This window comes from Diospyros lotus, chromosome 4 (genome assembly GCF_014633365.1).
Source record: "Diospyros lotus cultivar Yz01 chromosome 4, ASM1463336v1, whole genome shotgun sequence".
Lineage (NCBI taxonomy): Eukaryota > Viridiplantae > Streptophyta > Magnoliopsida > Ericales > Ebenaceae > Diospyros > Diospyros lotus.
The window spans coordinates 2,902,066-2,925,127 of NC_068341.1; the positions used below are offsets into that span (position 1 = coordinate 2,902,066).

Here is a 23,062-nt window from a genome sequence, read left to right on the forward strand (position 1 = left end):
CTTCTGCATTGAGAGGTTGGTTATGTGTGGAATAATATAGGGCATCTACATAGACGACTCGCTTAATGAGGGTTGAGGGAGAGTCATATTTATATGTAGTCTTCCCTCCTTCCCTTGTATTCTTGCAAAGAGGTTGATTCCACAATTCAAACCCATTCAAATAGGTTCATCCTCATGTTCTAAACAATACAGAATCTACCTAAATGGGATCCTGTGTTTTCCCTTTCAAATAATCCTCTGCCGCATCTTTTATATATTGCCATTTATAAACCACTCAAAACTGCATAAATAAGGATTTAGGATGCAGCACTATTAACCGTAGATAAAGAGCCACAGAGCTAGAGCTAGGACTAGGACTTCCTGTCCGGATCACCAGAGAGAGAGAGAGAGATTCTTATTGTGTTGCTCCATCCACTAAGGAAACGATAGCCTGTAAAACTTTTAGAACAGGTAACCCAAAATCTTCCCGAGGATTATGTAAGCCAAGTGGTGAGCATGCCACATTATCAAAGAACAGTTTATTAAGAAAATCTATCGAGAAATGTAATGATTTTTTGTGCTTTGTGAATATTTCACCCTAACAAATATCATATTGCAAAGGGTTGTCAGTTGGGAGCCCTGTGTACAAATAAAGCAACTTGATCAGATTAACTTCTGACTCAAAAGATGGAATCTATTAATGGATTAATCTTTACTTTGATACAGTGCGGGAAAATATTATGCATTTTCAACTCTCCCTTTTCCCTGCATCTATCTTTTCTCGACAAAATTTTATATAACACGTCAAATTTAACTAAAGAAAGCTAAAAGGTGCATTGAACCTTGATATCTTTAACTTTAAGCTAGAATGTGAACTTCACGGGGTAAAAGGACATCTATTTTGAATTTGTTAATAAGGGAGGAAGTTTCTCCGGTACACTGAATGATGGTTTGAGAATTCCAGCCTGTTCTACTTTGCTTTACCTTTACTTGATCAAACTTCCCTTTTAATTGTGTCTGCCTACTTACCAACATGATAAAGCATAAAGGTTCTTCAGAGAATAAGAAGTGACTTCATTGAGGGTAAACTTAAGGCTGGTGCAATTGCAAGTCCAACTATGCTAGTTTTAAGCCTCCAGTCTTTTTCTGCCATGAATGCTTGATCTGCAATTCTGGGTTCTAAATTATCAGGCCAGGGTAGGATGAGCTCCTAGAGATGGACCACATAATGCAAACTACAAAATCCAGAAAACAAAGTCTGCTATCTGGCTAGCTTGCTTCAGAAAAACTATAGTAATTGTTTCCTTTTGCAAATAAAAATAGTTTTATCTTACCATTCCAGAGCAAAAGCGAGCAAATTTAGGTACCCTATATTGGTGTCATCTAACCAAATGAGGAGAGAGTGAATGAAGCAACTGATACCCAGACAAGTATTTGGCTACTTTGTTTTGGCAATTTGAGACCTTAGGGAAAGCTTCTTTCGGACAAAGCGATTTAGCTATCAACAAAACTACAGAATTTAAGAAGATGAAAACGTCAATAATCAAATTATTAAATGATAGAAAGGTGTTGTCAATACATGTGAGAAGCATGCAGTGGCAACAATAGGGGAATAAAGCTATAGGATACCATCTTGGTTTGTCAAAAAGGATGGTGCAACCGATCCCAAATAATTGAGAATTTAGGGGTCCTTGAGTTCAAGCAAGTAATCAATACCTAATTGAAACAAAAACAAAAACATAACCAAATAATGAATGGATTGTTAATCATCATGGCTAGATGCTATAGTTAGGTAGGTATACAATGGTTGAATAAAACTCTTCATCTAAGTGCCATAATACAATATTATGTCTGGTTCATAACATTTTATAACATATCAACAATCTCCTAGGGGTATCATCTAGGCTCAATGATATTATTGCTAGTTTGACGAATATGAAAGTACTAACATATATGAACATCCTTCTAGTTAAAACATGTGACTTTAGGAGTCTATTAATTAAATGCGATATATATCAGATGAAATGTAAAAGGTGACTCTGCAACACATGGTGGCTTTCCTGCCGTATGCTATATTATCTCACAGTATTTTACCACGAAGTCAAATTAATGATGAGGAAGGCAAAATAAAATGTTCAAATTTTCTAATTATGCGGTTGAAGAAATACTAATTTAGCTCGACTTATTATAAACCTTATATTTGATTCTTTGAAGAGCTCTTGAACCTTGAAGAACAGACTTGAGCACCTATCTAAAGAACCAACGTTAATAAAAAGCATGTCTGTGCACCTGATTAGGTAATTCACATTAGATATCAACGGTGCCTTATGTACAAAATTAATTGATCTCATGAGCCTATGGAGATAATCTAGTTGGTAACATCCACGACAAAACAGAATTATCTCATCGTGGACATCATCCCTTGTGACCCTGTTGCATTATCCTGGATAAATAAAAGTCCAAGCTAATAATCTCGGCCAAATCTGTATTTTTATTATGTATTTATTATTATTTTTTTATAATTATTCAAACTTTTCGTTATTTCAATTACATATCTAAACTTGCATTTTCGAGTCAATTTAATTCCTGTACTTTGACATTTTTTCGTATGACAACCCGAACTTTTCATTCTTTCTATTACACCCCTAGAGATGTATTTTTAAATCAATTTAACTCCTGTATTTTGATGTAAACAGAGTGTGATATATATTTTATCATCTCATATTACCTTTATTTTTTTACACATGAAAGTAAAAGAGTTAAATTAACCCGAAAATACAAATTTAGAGATGTAATCGAAATAACAAAAAATTTCAATTTTCACAAGAAAAAAGTGTCAAAATACATTATTAAATTGATTTAAAAATCAAGTTCAAATGTGTAATTGAAATAATAAAAAATTAAATTGATCACATGAAAAAAAAAAACATAAAAATACAGTAAAAGTACAATAACAAAAATATGGATTTGCCCTAATAATTTCCCTTAATCTGATCCAACGCCCTTTCTTTCTACTCTGGAGGCCAGATCAGATCCCTGGTTTTTCCTATCGGTTGATCATTTCTGATTTCCCCTCATCAAGCTCCCAGGTTACTTTATAAGTAAAGACTGTTTGAAAACCCAACACACAGTTCCCGCTAGCATTGATCTCTCGGCCCATAAATTTCAGAATTTTGACACGTGAGTTTTTCATTATACAAGTTCTGCATCATCACTCTGTTTGAAATAAATTAAATTCCCTGCAAACTTCATATCTTCCTTGAGTAAGTATAATATCAAGTATATGTGATCTGACTCAGAATGAGACACATCTCTTGTAACAAACTCATGGACTACAGAGCCCAGCTCAATCCAACTAGAGCCTCGATTCTTCCTCACCCGTTTTTCCCTAATCATTGCTCTCACTTTTGCAAAATCATGCCATTGTCCAGAAGCAGCATAAATATTGGACAATAAAATATAATTACCAGAATTATCTGGCTCAATTCTGAATAACTCAGCTGCTGCAATTTCGGCAAGCTGGGTATTGCCATGGACTGCACATGCTGCAAGTAAAGCACCCCATACAACTGCAGTGGCTTCTACTCGCATGCTGCGTATAAGGTCGTGTGCCTCCTCAAGGCAACCAGCACGACCAAGAAGGTCAACCATACATGCATAGTGCTTTTCAGATGGTTGAATACCAAATTCTTCAGTCATTTGCTTAAAGTACTCCTTTCCTTCTTGGACAAGGCCTCCATGATTACAAGCAATCAAGACACCAAGAAAAGTCACTGCATCGGGTTTTACGTTCACGCTGCACATTTCATTAAACAAAGAAATTGCACGATGACTCAATCCATGGTTTGCAAAGGCTGCTATCATGGTGCTATAACAGAACAAGTCTTTATGATAAGCCATTTCGAACACTTGAAAGGCCCTCCTAATGCTTCCGCATTTAGCATACATATCTATCAGACTAGTGGTAACCTGTAAATTAGAACAAAGTGAAGGCCCAACGTAGTTTTGAATAACAGACTCAGCTGCATCTAAAATTCCAAGCTGTGAGCACGCTGAAATGATTCCCAATATAAATGTTTCATCTGGTTCTATGCCTTGCTTCTTGAAACTCTCAAATAATTCCAAGGCAGAACGAGGTTGCCCAATTTTAGCATAACCGCCAATCATTGTAGACCAAGTCACTAGATTCTTCTCAGGCATTTGATCAAATAAACACCTAGCATTATCAATTTCTCCAGCTTTGACATAACCATCAATCATTATGGCCCATGATGCAATATTTTTGCTTGGCATTCTATTAAAGTAGTCCTTTGCAAATTCTATTTGTCCTGCTTTGAAGAAGCCTGAGATCATTAGATTCCAAGTCCCGACATCATGGATTTCCATTGCTTCAAAAGCCAAGCAAGCAGCATTGAGGTTACCAGCTTCCATATACGCCGAGATCATCACTTTCCAAGAAGCCCTATCTTTGACGGGCATAGCCTCAAAAAGAGCTTGTGCCTCTGCCATGTCACCAGCATTAACATATCCGCAAACCATGCTCGTCCATGAGATCACATTCTTATTATCCATGCTGTCAAATAACTTGCGAGCAACAGCAACTCTACCATTATTCCCATAGCCAGATATCATCGAATTCCAAGAAACAGCATCTTTTTCATCCATCTCATCAAACACCTGCCTCGCAAAATCAACTCTTCTGCACCTCATAAACAAATCAAGCGTTGCATTTTGCACTATCAAATCATACCCAAAACCACATTTTAAAACAAAAGCATATACTGCCTCTCCATCTCTTGGTCGTGTTTGTCGAGCTAAAGATCTTAGCACCGAACAAATGGTGAAATTCAAAGGTTCAACAGATTCTCTCCACATCCGGGAGAACAGAGCCAAACCCTCTTCATATTCACAATTTTCAACGTACCCATGAATTACCGATGTCCAGAGAAAGGAATTTGGTTGAGCAATTCTGTCGAACAGCTTCTGAGCACAGCTAGTGGCACCGAAACGCGAGTAGAGGCGGAGGATTTTGTTGAGAGTGAGGTCCGAGGAGGCGATTGAGCCTTCAATCAAAAGGCGTGCGTGAATCGATTTTAAGGATCTGAGAGTTTTGCAGCTCTGAAGAAGATGAGACAAAGATTGATTCATTTCATGGCGCCAACATAGAATACGAGAAAAGGAGAATTTAGGGGCAACCCTTGTGATGCTCTCTGCGTTCCTTTCGGAGAGATTTCATTTTTGAATTTGAAAATGGAACTTGGGCTTTGGGCTTTCAACGGTGGGCCTATATTTGGGCCGAGCAATTTCCATGCGTGATCGGTGGCCCAATCCCCAAAGTACCCACAACTGTTGCTAGAACATCACTTGAGTCACAAACTTTAATTTTATTTATTTATTTTTGTAGTTAATACTTTATACTTAATAGTTATTATAAAAAACAATCAAATAGTAACGCCCAATGATTTCAATTGCTATTATTATGCTATTCTATATTGTGCCTTTTATACCTTATGAATTGCTCTCAATACAGAAATAAATATTTGACGAATGAATAAGAATTATAATATCTTTTTCAAAAAATTTGTACACCCATCAATAAATAGAAGAAAAATAGCACCCAAAAAAAAGAAATTTCAAGACAACTTAGTAGTTCGATCCCGTTTAGAACCTACTTCGTCATAATCATAGTGTTACTTTAAAATCAAAATCAAAGATCACCAGATTTTCTGATTTAATTTTTTTCACCATACTACAAGGGCATACTGTGGGACTAATAGGTGATAACAGTCCTGATGGAACACCCCAAAAATAGTAAAAAAAAAAAAAAAACTATGAGCTACTGGAATAAAGAGAAGCTTAAAGCAATTGTTATTGTGCATTGTTTCTCAAATTAATTATGAATCGTTCATATCATGGTGCTAATCTACATGGCCGGACCATTTCCGCATGTTCAAAATAAAACAGAATTTAGTTACAACTCTCAACGCCATTTGAATATTGGGCTGTTCTATTGTACATCTATAGAGCACATATCGTTAATTTAAACTCGAGCTGCTAAAGCTATGGCCAAAAGAAATTTAAATGATACGATGTGTACCCCTACCTCAAAGGTAATGTGAAAAGGAATTAATATGGAAACCTACTTGGAGTTGACTGCTTCGACTATTGATCAGAAAATCCCAAATGGCACAAGGGGGAGACTCAGACTGGGGGTGAACCGGATGAATCCATGAAACCCTGCCACCATAGAAGGGACTGTCTTCGCTTAATCCAAAGAACAGTTTGGTAATGATGATTATGGAGTTGAGGAGTTCCATGCAAGATAGTTATGTCCCAACGGTTTGATGAACTGCCCAGCTGCCTTTAATTTTGAGGTTGGTGACTCTCTGATCCTTTCATACTTGGTTCCTCCTGATCATCCGGGTCATGATTGATCTGAACATCAACTGGTGAATGCTCAGAAGGAGGGCTAGCAACAACCATAACTGGATGGTTTTGAACCACTGCTGTCTCCCTTGAATTTGAAGGTTCATCATCATAAGTTGGGGAAGCCACATATGATATGCCGAACTTTTGGCCATGGCTTAGTCCTGGGCAAAGTCCCTGCAACACAACATATAATACATGCTCAGCATCACAGACAACCTTTTTTTTTTGGGGGGGGGGGGGGTGTATTTTGGACATGCTAAGACCACAAAGAAATTAGACAAGGAATCCCATGAACTCGGGAAATGATTGTCACACCAATTAAGACTAGGCTAAGCCCTTTGTTCGATTTCTATAAAGAATTCTATCTTGTTTTGACCGTGCAGATTCTCCTATTCTATCAGAATTTAATCCTAAAGATTCTAAAGCAAGTAGTGGAATGGAGAAAGTCAAATGAACTTGGTATAAGTACTCATTTCAATATTTTGGAGAATACTTTCCAAACAAAGCGTCAAAATGAAAATATGAGTTCAGTTTGATACCAAAAAAGTCAAAACACGAGACCAAAAACAAATGGAGTCTTGTGCAGGTGGGGGGAGGAAGACTGCAAGGTGGCAGAAAAAAATTGTTGCATTTCTTAATCTATCCAGACAGGGATCAACAAGTCATCTAAATTCCAAAAAAGTCAATGAAATTACTTTCCAGAAGTTGTAAAATACCAAGTTAACATATTTTTAAGGTTAATAATGACACTGAGAAACCTCAAGAACATCAGTGCACGAAATTCACTAGTAAAAACAAAATTCTGTATTAATTCAAATTCAAGATACACTATATTTACCTTAATCAAACCTGAGACGGGATTGGACTTTTCAGAACTGAGGTCCGACTCACAACTGGAAGAAACTGAACTACATAACCTACTATTGTTAATATCCTGAAAATCCATCGAGATATCAGAAGTATACGATTCCTGTCTTAAGTGGCTGTTTTTACAGTATGACCCAAAATAAGAACAATGCTCATGGAACAAAGAAATTTGTGGAGTTGCAGGCAGTAAGTGCCCTTCAGTGGTAAAGATGTACCTGTAAATGGAAGTTATTGACGAAGATAGTAGAATCAGGAAAAAGTACAATGTTTTCTCCAGAGGAGATAGATATATCAACGTGCTATAATAAAATTCTATCAGGACATGAATACAAAAATGAGCAGAAGACACACTACTTACTTGTATGGTCCATTCTCAACAAGGTTATCTGGACCAGCAGCCAAATCAAAAAGAAGCCACAAATATTTGACCTGCATATTTTCCATGCATTAAAAAGGTAAAGAGTTGATATATGCCATGAATAGAAACGTCAGGGCAAGGAGATGACCCAATTAAGAAACTCTGAAACTTTGCCTTACCGTCTCTGCTAGGAAAAAGCTCTCCATATGATCTTCCTGTCCATGAAACTCTACATCCGAAATATGACAATATCCACATCTACATCGGGCTCCATATTGCAAGCTGGCAACCATATCTCTTCCAGCATCAAGATATCTGAGTGAAAATTTTAGAAGGATTTCAACTCTGAGGTCAGCAAAAGGAAAGCTGAACAAAAAGCTAGAGAAGAAAGTGTATGTTGCTAATACAGACAGCCTCCAGAATCCACAAACTGAATATTCCTTCACTCTCCAGTACCTCCACTTCATTAAACTCCTTCCCTCCCTCCCTCTCTCTAGTTTCTTCATCTTTTGAAATTAAAGCCAGAACATCTCATGAGAAGAATTTACCCTTTCTTTTATTCTTTTTCACCTCCTGGTGGAGAAAAGGAGACTGCATTTCATTACATTTTGACCCAACCTGTTGTTGCCTATCCTTACTAGTAATGGAAGTTACTCAAGTAAGTAATAAAAGGAAGAGGGCAGGAGGTTGACAAAGACGAGTATGGCATAAGCAAGAAAGTAAATAAAAAATTAAAGCACATAACCAACCTGTGACTCCTGGTGGCTTTGTACAGCCAATATGTGCTCTCTATTAGTTCTGGACGAAGTGGGTAGCTCTTTTGGCCATGCTGACATAAATGTAGGTTCACTGGTTAAATATATAACGTTGTAAAAAAGTCAAATATATAAATAGCATGCCTAGCACATGAGGCTCCTTGCTTTTTACAGGTAAAAATCCAGAAGTTTTTTTATCTTTAGCTCCAATTATGATTTGCTAGAGCTACACATTTGATAGTAACCCCTTAACAACCCTTCGAACCCAGGGTGAGGAAGGATTAAATGCCAGGTCCCTGATATCATGGCAAGAAAATTTGAAAGCCAAGCAATATACCTGAACACTAAGTGTGGCAAGATTAAAACCCTCAGGAGTGAATCCGTATCTTCTCCAAACACTAAAAAAAGCAGCATGTGTTCGAATAGCAGGATCAATGTCCCCAGCTAAAACCTTCCAGAAATGATGTAGTCAGTTTCATGTATTCCTTCAGCTTCCAAAAAGTTTCACTTATTCCCTATTCAATAAAATTCTGGTTTCAAGAAGCCAACAACATATTAACAGTAATCAAAAAATACTAATTTATATATACAGATACCTGAAGGCCTGGCCAGAATGCCTGCAAACTGTTAAATAGTGGCCAGACAAGAGCAGCAGAGTTCATATTTACCTCTATATACCTATGAATATTTGAAAGTCAGCATCCCTTCTGTGATAGGGTTCAAATTTCAAAAGTCCCCAACAAGCAATTGGACAAAAAGTAAAACAAAACCAAACGAAAGGAAGGTGATATTTACATAGTGGCACACAACGCCACAATCTTTTACCAAGGATCAGTGTAAAGATAGCGCATTGCTGCCTCATAAGCTTCTTGAAAAATGAACAGATACTCTTCATCTCCAAATAATAAATAGGCCTGAAGAGAAATAAAAAAATGATTAACAAATAAATAATGGGTTTTTTTTTTTTTTTGGGGGGGGGGGGGGGGGGGGAAGAGAGTGGTTTTGAGTTTTATAGATTGAAAATGGTAGGAGTTATTTCCTATGCCATACTGATGTCCCTTGTCAAGCCTTCAGATTGTGGGCTGGACAATTGAAGGAATTTGAAGTGACTTCCAGAAAGAAGACATGAATTTAGAAAGAACAGATAGAATGAGATATGAATTTAGAAAGAACAGAGAGAATGAGAAAGAGGGAGAAATAGAGAACAAGAGAGAATGAGAGAAAATATCAGAGAGAGAATTGAAAGAGAAAATTTGTCATTATTCTCATGACCCCTGTCTTACTGCCATAGGTATCTTATATAAAGCCTCTAGAAACCATAACAGCCCTCTAACAATGTAACAGCACAACTAACTAATCATAACAGCTTCTGTTGCACAGTTAGCCTACCCACTTAACCCCCCAGCTATCAACCACTAACAGCTACTATTGGCCCTTTATAGATTTACCCTTAGGGTCATAACATCCTTCTCCTCGAGGACCACATAGTACAGGTAATACATAGAATTAGAAAGTAGCAAGTGCAAACGTAGGGTTCATGAAATCACAAGATTTTTATTATCTGACTGCAGTGATCCCATCCGCATACAATAAATAATATTTCATGGACCAGAGTCCATAGTGGAATGAGTTAGAACTTGTCTGCACATGTGATGCATGTAATCATTGCTGACCATATGAGATATACATTATACTTGTGAAATAATAGATAAAATAGCCAGTAGATTGAGAACAAGATATGAAGAAAAGAGAAAATGGGATTAAAAGGTAAGGCTTTCCAATTATTGGGTGTAACCAAACCAAAACCCGGAACTCTGTAAATACTATGCCCAAATGTGTAAAATATTAAAGGTTTTACCAACTATCCTAGAAAGAAGGGAGCACAATTTGTTTTCTCTACATTTATAGATGATATTGTAACCTTTAAAAAATGTGACATGGCACAACATAAAATATTATACGCAAAAGGAAGCTACTATTTCAACAAACACCTACCTTGAGGAGATATTCATAGAAAGAGTCAATACTGGTACCAATCCCAGCATCCTGCAAAGCAACAAGAAAATGAACTGGCCATAGCCACGTATAAACAGAAGCCTCATACATGATGCACAAACAGATAGTTAAGGATTTACAATATAAAAGAACCAACTTATTCTTTTGCCATGCTTGCTTATATGTAGAAATTTCCTTCCAAACAATACACCATGGTAACTAGAAACATCACGTAGAAATTCTAAAGCTATAATATACAAGGATGTCACATGCAGTATCAGAATGCAAAAAGTTCTAAGTTTTTTCACTAACCAAAAAAGAAAAAAGAAAAAAATTCACACAAAAATAATAAGATTACAACTCGATAAATAAGATGGACTGTTATATTTGGAAAATGCTTAGGACAGCCTCTTGTAAAGAGCCAGGACTGGAACTTCTTTGAATCCAGGGAACCATGACATTTTTCTTTTCCAGATAAGAGTATTGAATTTTATGCAATTGTAAAATCCCTTTAAAGCTAAAAAGAAAGTTTTCCAATAGAATGTGTACCAACACAAGAAAAGACAGATTAGAAATAAGATCATATGTAATAAGGATTGCCATCTATTAAAGATAAAATGTGCTATCCACAATTAAGATGGTTTGGACATGTGAAAAAAAGATCAGTACACACCAGCAAAACGAATGCGTGAAATGGAAGAAGTTTATAACGAAAAAGGTAGAGGAAGATAAAAATCTTGGTGGAAAGCCCTTACGCATTGCGTGGGATCTGATCGGCCTTACAAAAGATATGAACATGGACATAGTTATAGGGCTATAGAATTCATGTAATCCACCCTACTTAGCAAGATTAAGGCTTATAATTGTTGATTGGTTGTGATTGGATCCAAGTATCAAAAAATGCACTCAGAATTTCAGAGAAATATCAAGCATTTGTTAATAAACCCCATGTGTAAAATCCAAAGTTCTACGAAATATTTTATTAACATTCTCAAGTTAAAATCATACCAGGTCAGACCTGAACAAAATTCAATATGTAGGAATATAGAATTTTAAAATGAGATCTTCTAATGTGAATGCTTTAAGTTTCATTACTTCATCAATAGACATTATGAAGTTATAAAACAAGCATACTTTAATCCAAAGTAAAATATAAACATTGCTCACTCCTTGACGGTTAATAGAAATGTTACCTTTTGCGTCCAACGACCTGTAAAAACATCAATATGAGCACCAACCAGGTTAATCTTTGAACGACGTGCCCATAATCCACGCACAGCATTCTTTGTTACTTGCTCATAAACTGCATTTACATGAAGGTGCAACAAGTTTGTATAAGTAAGATGGGGAAGAGATCAATTAGTTCAAAAATGACAAACACAACCCCCAACAACAGATCACACATACAACAATATAACAAGCTTTCATTCCATATGTGAGGAGAACATGCATACAAGAAAAAATTAAAAGACCAAGATCAAATCATAATCATTTTTCCCTTCCATTAATTGGGGTTGATGGGAGGAGAGGGGAAAGGAGACATGTGGGAAGGACAAGAAATGGTAACTAAGTTGAGCATATCTGCTGCCACATTGATCAATCCTGTTCTGCTATTCAAGGATACAAAGACATGGCAGCTTCACTCTTTCTAAAAGGTGTAGAAAAAAATTTGCATGAAAGATGAATGGTAAGGAACATTATGAAATTATAGTATACCAGGTTTGCAAAAGCTGGTGACTGACCTTTATCATGAAACCTAGTTATTTTAAACCTTAGTACACATAAGCCAACTCTGAAGAGCAAATCTATACAAAGTAAAAGTACAAGTGAGATCCAACAAACATTGTCCCGTGGAGCTCCTGAATGAATTTGAGAAATCTACCACTTTTAGATTAAAATCCAGCAACAGCCTATTAATCAGTGGATTAAACTTTCTGTTGTAGACCATAATCACACAAAGGATGTGATTGTCCTAGAGCGTGACTTGCTTGAAAGTAAGAAGTTGCAGGCCACTTGTCACCAGGTTTGTTGCACAAGGCTAGCTGTTAAGAACAACCCAGATAGCTACTCTGCAAAACCAGCCCCACCCATTGCAATCTTTTGCCTTCTGACTGTGACTGAAGACCATATATATTCTTCTGAGCCAAGCAAAACTTTTTTTATTTTTTTTCTTTTTTGCCTCAGGGGTGTGGAGATTGGATGGGTCCCCAGTCAATGAGACTTTCCTCTTTGTGAGGGTTGGGAGGATCATCTTTGTAAGCAGACTTTGCTTCGCAAAATAGGTTGTTTCCACACCAAGCAAAATTGATAGTTGATACACTTGAAAAAATCAAAATATTAAATAAGCATGTGGTGGGATACATTTTAAGCCCAACTAATCAGAAAATCTGGACTAATAGCATGCAGAAACCTGCAGTCTGTAAAAGAATGCATATAATGGTACAACTTTTTTCTTCTATAAATGCACAATTGTGTCGTAATAATATAGAAGACAATTATATGGAAAATATATTATGTCCATCACAGGCAGCAAGGCTATGCCTTTTATCAACTTAAATGAAACTGATGGTATAACTCCAAAGGGAAAAGAGTATCACGTTTAACTCTCATTGAGCCACCTATCGCATAAGTGTGTGTGTGTGTGTGTGTGTATCTTCTGCGAGAAAAGATCAAGAGATTGATTGAACTCCTATCAGAAGACAATTGCAAAAATGCAATTAATGCCCTAAAAACAGTAGTAATACTTACTTGGATTATTTGTTAAGCGGCTGAGGACACCAAACTCCAATGTCAATGTCCCACCACCCGCTGTTGATGTAATCTAAATAATAAAAGAAAAAATGAAACCTTAGAATTTACACTATAATCTACATGATAGTGGAAATAAAAATGAGGTCCTGATTTTAGAAAGAATTACACAATGGCTACAGGTCTCAGCCCTACTTCTAGATTCTTCACAAATAACTCTGTTCAAAAATTGATTACAGTGCTTGTTTCCGGGTGCATCAATGCCAGTGTTGGATGTACATGCCCCTTCAATTTAAGGACCGGTGGTAAGATTGAAATGTTAAAACTGAAACTTCTTTTTGTTCTCCAATAAATAATAAAGATGATGTCTTTGTCCAATGTGATATATGCAATGCAAAAACTTTATTATAATTGAAATGTCAACTACAGAGGGTAGCCATATCCTTCTTAAAACTGACAGATTATTTCTGTAGAATCTAGTTAACAAGGATATGCTACATCTTTGAAATAGCAGGGATGTCAAATGATTATGTACCATAGTATGACTTATCCTACAGGGTGAACTGCCCTCCCATCTGTTTATGCATTACAGCATTCTAAAATAAAACAAACTTGCTCTTAAATAGGGAAAGAAAGTACAAAGAACATTTGCCTTGCTTTCATTTTCATCAACACCATGCAATAGATTGACAGATCCAAATGGAATCCCTGCAGCAAATGTCATATAACTTAGAATCTTCTAAGGACAGATTGGATTTAATGGAGAAGTGTTAACTTGTAAGAAAGGTGAGTGAAATAAGCAGGTGACAGAACAAACAACAGTCAGATGTCCAAACTACTTGCTAGAAAACCTGAGCCAGTTACCATTTTTTTCTGGTAAGTAAATCTGACTGGCTTAGAATCAGGAACACCAGACATTGATGCTTTCTGTGACAAGGATTTTCTTCTTTTGTTTTTCAAGGTAAGAAATGTCTTGGCAAGTCCAAGCTTACAGAGTAGACTACTTCAACAATACACCTTCATCATGTATCTCCTAAAAACAAATTGAAGGAATACCAGGCAACATAAGTAACGAGTGGTAAATTTCTGAGTTATAAAGTCTCCATCAGTAGGACATGTAGCAATGATAGCCAAGTCAGAGTGATCCATTCAGCAGCCAAGTATACCAGCATTTTACACATGGCCGCAAGAAATGGGCAACCTGATGATTAGCTGATCTGTTAGTTTTATTTTTCAGTTGTTCCGGATATTCAGTTTCCAGGATTGTGCCAGGTAGTTTTTCTATGTCAGTGGTTGCTTATCTTTTAGTGGATAGTTTCTCTAGTTTTCCAGTAACCAGATGTACTTAAATGGCTATTCTACAAAGGAGAAGGTACAGGTTTTTTTATCCAGAAAAATAGAGTTTCTCTCTGAACTTGAAGACATCATTGTGTTCTCTCAAATGAGCCCAAACTAGTCTTTCAAAATAGGTCATAAAGAAAGAAGATCAAAAAAACATTCTAATCTCCAAGTAGATTTCTGTGTCCATAGACCCATAACTAGATCACAAACTAGGGACCGTATCAGTCTGTGCCTCATAAATTTAGGTTTTCCTACAAGAAGGCTACATGCATATAGTACCATTGAGGAAACATACACTATCAAAACATCTTAAATGTTCACGAGGATGTTCTATCCTATCAAGTAAAATACAAGCATGAGTGTGATTGCATGTGTGTTGGTGTGGCAGAGCTAAGGGTCGTTGGCTTGTCACTCAAGTGTGGGCACTAAGATGGCTGAACAATGTATTGGCCCAACCAGATAGGCCCAATGGACTGATTTTGCTGGCATGCCTGGTCCAAATTGAGAGTTGGGCCATGAGGTTTGGATTTAACTTGGGCCACATGGCTCATAGAGGAGAGTAGTGTGAGACTAGATTAAAAAATATGGAAGTATAAAAAAGAAAAAAGTGCTCTCGAGAATAGCAAGAAAGTCAAAACAATTAATCCAAGCAAAGTCCAGTGTGCAAAACATCTGGATAACATTCCAAAAAAATAAATAAATAAAACAACTTTGGAAACTGCTTTAAAGAAGAATTAAAGATGTCCAGAAATGCAATTTAAAGAATGATTTTCTGATCTAGTTTGTGAAATAATGGTAGGTCAGGGAATAATACCAGTAGGAGTATCAAATGCAGGTAGTAGTCTACGGGCAATATCCTCAGCCAAGTGGAGTAATTCATCATCATATGTTGGAATTTTCATGCCCTGCACAATTAAAGAAAGAAATGAGAGATAAAAAGAAAACCTTAACAGTTATCCACCACAAACAAATATTAATTTACAATGTTTAAAAAAACGCAAGGATTGAACCATAAGAAGTTGATGGGGACTATTATCCATTAAAGAACAGATTCAAACAACTGCTGCTACGGGTTATATACATGCATCCCCCACACCACCCCACCACCTCAAAAAAAAAAAACCTTTTAAGGTTTAGGGATGAGCGTACAAATTAGAGAAGTACCAATGTATATCACTCATGTAAGGAAAAGGAATCTCTAATACCCACTATATATCATTTACTCCAAGAAATCAATAAAATCCCGAATACAAAGATTGATCACTCCAGTTCATGGATCAACCATACAAAAGAGATCTATTTTTTTTAAATGCTGTTTTTGACTTTTTCAATCAATGTAATCTATTGTTCATAAATCACTACCTGCATTAAGCAAAGAGGTTAGTTGGTATGTGTGAGTCTCTCAACAACATTGGTAAAAATGGTAAACAAGGAGATGGAACAACCTTTTTGCGGAATTTCCAGTTACTTAATTGAAAATAAAATCAGAAGCTCAAGACTCTATCATGATTCTCTTTATACCAGCCCCCCTCTTTTTCTTTGAAAGATTTGGTAGTTTTTGTTAACCTTAGGACTCTTAGATTACACCCTTAGGCGAGAAAACCCTCACATAAACCCTCTTAAACACTCTCGGATGCAATGTAAATGTGAGAACATAAAAATGAACAACAGAAAAGAAAATAACTAAATTTAAAAGATCAAACCAAACAGCATTAGGCGCAAATTTATCCTGGTTCAGAATGCCTTTGGCAATCCTACATCCAGCCTTCAAACACCCACCAAGAGCAGCCTTTTATTAGGATGAAACTGATCAGTACAAAGCCCAAGTCCTCTCTCAACCCTATTGCTCAAGTACAACCCTTGTTCACTCCAAGAAAACTCAAGAACACAATACACATGCCTCACTTTCTCTAGAACAAAGAATACTCACAATGAAAACAGAGAACTTGACAAGAGAGAGGAGTTATTAGACTGCTGCCTTGCCCTCTTATTTATAAAGGAGGCAGACACACTTAGGCAACTAACTAACTTAGGGAAATTACATATTAACCCCAACAAAATGTACTAATTACACTTAACCCCTAGCTGCCTAATTTCTTCAGCCAAAACTACTCTTTTATACTCCTTCTGGTTCTGCTATCTTCTAGGACAAAACTCGAGGCAAACTTCAACAGTTTTCATCTCAAGCATTATGGAAAAAGGAAAATACGGTAATAATAAGACTAAATGGTCATAACAATGTAATAATACCGTTGCATAATCACTTGCAATAAGATGGGCAGAAAGCAATCCTCCAAGGACCCGGATTGAGGTCTCAAACACTGAGACTGTCTTGTTCTGCAAATGTGAAAAAGAAAAGTTAGTTTGCCAGATTCAACATGCATAACCAAGCCATTTGCACTAGCCACTTAGAATAGTGTCCCAATTTTTTGTCCCACCAAGTGAAACAAACAAGATTCCAATAAAAACAAAAAAAAGTAAATGCTTAGCACTTCAGTAACATATTACCCAACCACCAAGCAATTTCAACAAAAAAAAAGCATATCATCATTAACTATACCTTATCCTAACTTAGGGTCAGTGGAATGGTATTCATAATGTCAATTGACTTCTAAAAGTCACATTAACATCTTATCCAAACTAAGTTAAGTTGATATCACTTTTCGCAACTACAAAAAAAATTCAAGAGAATTAATTCTACAAGAACAAAGACAAAAAGAAAAAGTAAACTGCTTAATTATAGCTGACGGGAAATGACAAATATGGGAGCTAAATACAATGGGGGACCAGTTGTTGTTTTACATAAATCACTCTCAGTCTCATACCCCTTCATATTTCTATCCACCAAAAGGAATAACTCATTAACCATCTATATGAATAGGAGACATGATGCATTATGCTTATAACCTTAATACAAGAAATGCAACACTCACAATATCAAACCGAAGGCTTTTACCGATCCATTCAACAGACTCAGTGAAGCGTTCTCGATCTCCAAGTAAAGCCAACATGTCTAAAGAGTCAATCTGTGACAAATGCCACATTTGCAACATCAAGTGTCAAAACTAAATAAATAAGATAATAAAATAAAACAAAGATATGTGCCACTTTACCAAAGTTAAGGCATAGCCACCAAGAGTGTCTTCTCCTTCACATGATAGAGGTTTCAATTCATCAAGTGGGAAAGCATGTTCCATATACCCATTGAAAGCATGATAGAACATTTCACGCACCTAACTTACACAACAAAAACACCAGTTTACAAGCTAAGTCCACCACAAGTCAATTGACAAATCAAATAGAAACAATTCCAAAATTCCAGCAGCGTAAGCATAATAAGGGCAAGCAAATTCTGTGCTCAGAACTATGGCAACTGTCAAGTTGGACTCCAAAACAGATACACAACAACAACAACAACATATCAAGCCTTTATCCCACTATGTGAGGTCGGCTACATGAATTCTAGACTTCCATGTATTTCTGTCTTTTGTCATATCTTCATTTAGATCCATACACTTCATATCAAACTTTAATGTCTCTCTCAAAGTCTTCTTGGGTCTGCCTCTACCTCTTTTTTTGACTAATTGTTCCATTTCATCAACTCTCCTCACAGGAGCGTCTATTGGTCTCCTTCTCACATGACCAAACCATCTTAGTCTAGTCTCTCTCATCTTCTCCTCGATTGGCACTACTCCTACCTTATTACGAATAACTTCATTTCTATTCTTATCCTTCCTTGTATGGCCGCACATCCATCTTAACATCCTCATCTCCGCTACACTCGTTTTTTGCTCATACTGGTATTTGACAGCCCAACATTCTGAGCCATATAGCAAGACTGGTCTTATAGCTGTCCTATAGAATTTTCCTTTCAGTTTTAATAGAATTTTACCATCACATAACACTCCCGATGCATTTTTCCATTTTAGCCAACCTGTCTTAATTCTATATGCGACATCCTCGTGAATTTCTCCATCTTTTTGAATCACTGATCCCAAATATCGAAAATGGTCTTTTCTTTATAAGATTTGGTCTTCCAATTTTATTATAACATCATCCACTCTTGCATTCTTACTAAATTTACATTCCATATATTCTGTTTTCTTTCTACTTAATTTAAATCCCTTAGATTCTAAATTGCTTCTCTACAACTCAAGCTTAGTGTTCACTCCTTCTTTTGTTTCATCGACCAACACTATGTCGTTTGCAAATAGCATACACCATGACACCTCTGTCTGAATATCTTTAGTGAGTTCATCCATTATTAGAGCAAATAAGTATGACTTAGTGCAGAACCTTGATGCAGTCATATTGTAGTTGTAAACGGTTCAGTATCCCCTCCGCATGTTTTGACCCTTGTCTCTACACCGTGATACATGTCCTTAAGGGCTTGTATATAGGCTATTCTGACTCCTTTCTTCTCTAAAATCCTCCATAATACTTCTCTAGGGACCCTATCATAGGCCTTTTCTAGATCTATAAACACCATATGTAGGTCCTTCTGAAGATCCCGATACCTTTCCATGAGGCGCCTCGGTAGGTATATAGCTTCCATTGTTGACCTACCAGGCATGAAACCAAACTGATTTTCTGAGACCTTTGTTTCTTTTCTTAACCTCTGCTCTATTACTCTCTCCCAGAGTTTCATGGTATGGCTCATTAGCTTAATTCTCTGTAATTTTCACAGTTTTGAACATCTCTTCTTATATATAGGAACCAAAGTACTCTTCCTCCACTCATCTGGCATCTTTTTTGATTTAAGGATCGCGTTAAATAATTGCGTTAGCCAGGAGATGCCCTCTTCTCCCATGCATTTCCATGCTTCTATTGGTATATTATCTGGTCTCACCGCCTTATGATTTTTCATCTTTTTTAATGCTTGCCTTATTTCATTTGAACTTATGCGTCGATAAAATGTATAGCTCACGTTCCCTTCGGAGTTACTAAGATGTCCCAACCTAACTCTTGTGTCGCCACCATCATTGAATAATTTTGTGAAATACTCCTTCCATCTCTCCTTAATCGCTCATTCATTCACTAATACATTTTGATTTTCATCTTTTATGCATTTCACTTTATTTAAATCCCATGTTTTTCTTTCTCTTCCTTTAGTTAATTTATATATATCCCTTTCTCCATCTTTTGTATCAAGTCGTTTATATAGATTCTCATATGCTTTTGACCTTGCTTCACTAACAGCTCTTTTTGCTGCCTTTTTTGCTTCTTTATAATTTTTTTGATTTTCTTCATTGTTACATTGATATACAGCCTTATAGCAAGTTTTCTTATTTTTAATTTTCAACTGTACCTCTTCATTCCACCACCAAGACTCCTTAAGGTTAGGGGCTCTACCATTTGTCTCTCCAAGGACTACTTTTGCTGTGCTTCTCAGGGCGTTAGCCATTTCTTTCCACATTTGGTTTGTCTGTCATTCTCCATTCCATTCCCTTCTACCCCTTAGTTTGTCTTTGAAGATTAGTTGTTTCTCCCATTTTAAATCCCACCACCTGATTCTTGAATTTTGTTTTATGTGATTTTTTCTCTTCCAATTTCTTACTTGGACCTCAAGTACTAGAAGTCTATGTTGAGTAGTCAAACACTCTCCCGGCATCACCTTACAATCCCTACAACATAACCAATCCTCTTGTCTCATGAGGAAATAATCTATTTGGGTGCTTGATGTGATATTTTTATATGTGATTAAGTGTTCGTCCCGTTTTTTTAACCTAGTATTGGTTATGATGAGGCCATATGCCATAGCAAAATCTAGAATAGACTTACCCTCATTATTAATTTTCCCGAATCCATACCCTCCACGTACCTCTCTATAGCTGTTTCCGTCTCTACTCACGTGCCCATTTAAGTCACCTCCTATAATCACTTTCTCTCCTCTTGGTATCATTTGTATGAGTCCCTCTAGATCCTCCCAGAATTTTGCTTTTATCTCATAAAGTAAACCTCTGAGAACACTAAATCTTTTCTGTAGTCAATAAACTACATAGCAATGCTAATCCATTGCTGTGATAAACATGAAGGCAAGCACCTCAAAAATTCAGTTGACAACAGCAACCATGAACTTCCTTTAGACATACATAGTGCCTGAATCGGTTGGCCTCCAACTGAAGTAATGGCAGCAGGTACTCCATTGTGACCTGAGACAGAGAGTCATGGATTTGAACAGCAGAAGCAGCCTTAACCTAGGAAACAGTGTCCCTGCACGTGAAATAACGCCACATACATCCAATCTTTCCCAGACCCCAGAAAAGGTGGAAGGATCATACACTGGATTGCCTCATAGATTTATGGCACCTTCAGCTAACACTGAATGAACTTCTAGAAATGCTTTCATTTTTAAATCAAGAAACAACAACATTCTGGTGCAAACAAAATTGCAAACAGCTCATTCAATTGTTTCACTCTAAATCTAGGCGGGGATGGAACGACCGCATTAAATTTGCCGTCTGGCATCTAAGAACAACCAAAGGACCACTTAGTACTAGCCCTAGGGTAAAGCTATTTAGGCACTTGAATCGCATGGCCACCAAAAATTTCCCCAAAGACCATAGATCAAATCCAGCATGCGACTTTCCCAAAGGCACCATCCCGAGATTCAGCTCACAAATAGTTTCACGGAATAAACAATACATCTGCAGATACATAGATTACATATTGACTTGATTGCGAAAAATAATTAGATACCTCGTCCCTGAGCTGCCTCGCTTCCAGGGGAGTAACACTATCCGCGAGAGCTAGGGAGATGAAAGTTCCCGATAACATCAACGACATCGCGAAAGGCAATGGACTCCATTTTTTCATAGCTTTCACTGATCTCCGTTCCGCTATCAGTCCCGTTCCTCCCCTTTCTGCCCTCTCTCCTGGAATATATGTATCTAGAAGACTATACGATCCAATGTATAGATGCTTCCACCGGAACAGCTTCGTCGTTTTACTGCGCCGGCCAGCACAACGACGCCGTATCTCACCGCAGTTTTTTTTTTTGGTGGGGGGGGGGGGGGGGGCGGATAATACCAGTGGAATTGGGATGAAAATTTCAGAACTGTTTCACGATACTTAAATTTTTTTATTTTATTTTATTTTTCTATTTTTGTTTTAGTTCATTTTATTTTATTTTTAAAAATAAAAACTAAAAATGTTATTTAATTTTTCTATAAGCTGTCGATAAGATTACAATGAAAATTAAAAATATTGTTTAATTTTTAAGTCTGTGTTCAACATTAGTTTCTTATGATGGGTGAACAAAAATTGATAAACCTACGATCATTCAAATTATAATTATTAATTTTAAATTAAATATAAATACACAAATTCAATTAAAAAATTTACTAAATAACACGAATGCGTCGCACATCATCAAAATCAATGAATTAAGTGATAAATTTATAATAAAACACATGAAAATTGTCAGATATTATGAGTTTATTTTTAAATTTATCTTAATTATTTAATTGATTTGATTTTAATAACCCAATTTAGTGACTTTCAAGAGTCAAATGTTCTTCAATATTAATGTTAGTTTGAATTGTCAAAATGCACAATTATTCAATATCAAGTCATAAATTTTTGAAAATATAGATGAACGCATCATCTATAAACAAGTAAAATATTTAATAATTTAATCATATATATATTATAAAGTAAGCAATTATATAATTAAACAAGTCATTTTGGTTTCAATGGCATCTTTAATAAAATAAATTTTCACAATACTTTTCGTATATTTTGTTTTAAAGAATGAAATATTACACGGAAAGAAAATTACAACTATCTATCATCATCTAATAAACATTATTCTAATTTTTTTTTACTTGCACATACATAATATGCCGCACCTTTAATATAAATATAAAAAAACCTATATTAATAGCAATGCCTATCGCTTATGTCTGACTCAACTGCATGATATATTACACGAAAACGGAAATGAGAACTGTTTCTAATAGAAAATGAAAACGTGAAAACGGACATTTTTAAAAAAAAATAAACATAAATAGAGTCCGAAACGAAATAAAAAACGTTTTGAAAATAAAAAAACGACTCCTATGAGGTGTTTATATGTAACATAAACTGCATAATTGATTTTTCAACATTAATATTTCATATGTCCACTTTATTTTATGGAATCGAAAGAATTGCCTCACATTGCATTTCACAAAGCCGCCCCCACAAAAAAAAAAAAAAAAAACCAACAAAAGAATTTGTAATTATAAAAATATCACTATCTTATCGTTCAAATAATATTCTTGTGCAAAAATTAAATAAAAATATCATTTTTCTTACAAAGTATAATTTTAATGACATTTGTGTACTAAAATTCTATACAAATTTCATTTACTTGAAAGGGGTGTAGTTTGCATGAATTATGGACTATTGTTTCTCACTCGGTAGAAAGAAAGTTCTTGCATAAATTACACTGATTATTGTTAAAATTTAAGATTGCGTTCTATTTACTTTTCAATTTTAAGTTTTGAATTTATTTTTAAATTTTTGTTTTGGTAGTCATTTTTAAAAAAATAAAAACGCATTCTCTTTGTCATTTTGAAAAAATATTTTTTAAAACAGAAAATTAGAA

At 35.9% G+C, this 23,062-nt stretch overlaps 2 protein-coding genes across 2 annotated transcripts; both read right to left on the reverse strand.

The window, feature by feature from the left end:
* Positions 1–2,823: 2,823 nt before the first annotated feature.
* On the reverse strand, positions 2,824–5,176 carry LOC127800017 (pentatricopeptide repeat-containing protein At4g02750-like). Its single transcript, XM_052334388.1, has one exon. The coding sequence runs from the start codon at positions 5,125–5,127 to the stop codon at positions 3,172–3,174; it is 1,956 nt and encodes a 651-aa protein (XP_052190348.1). The 5' UTR covers positions 5,128–5,176; the 3' UTR covers positions 2,824–3,171.
* A 648-nt stretch (positions 5,177–5,824) lies between these two features.
* LOC127799961 (alpha-mannosidase I MNS4) lies at positions 5,825–21,464 on the reverse strand. The gene is made up of 17 exons (XM_052334274.1): positions 21,172–21,464; positions 17,586–17,705; positions 17,406–17,498; positions 16,723–16,809; positions 15,287–15,377; positions 13,784–13,839; positions 13,132–13,204; positions 11,577–11,686; positions 10,384–10,434; positions 9,214–9,302; positions 8,985–9,066; positions 8,726–8,839; positions 8,383–8,462; positions 7,813–7,948; positions 7,634–7,704; positions 7,247–7,490; positions 5,825–6,582 (listed from the first exon to the last, which is right to left on the reverse strand). Exons 1-17 carry the CDS (start codon positions 21,286–21,288, stop codon positions 6,343–6,345), a joined length of 1,854 nt encoding a protein of 617 aa, XP_052190234.1. The 5' UTR covers positions 21,289–21,464; the 3' UTR covers positions 5,825–6,342.
* Between the last annotated feature and the right edge of the window lie 1,598 nt (positions 21,465–23,062).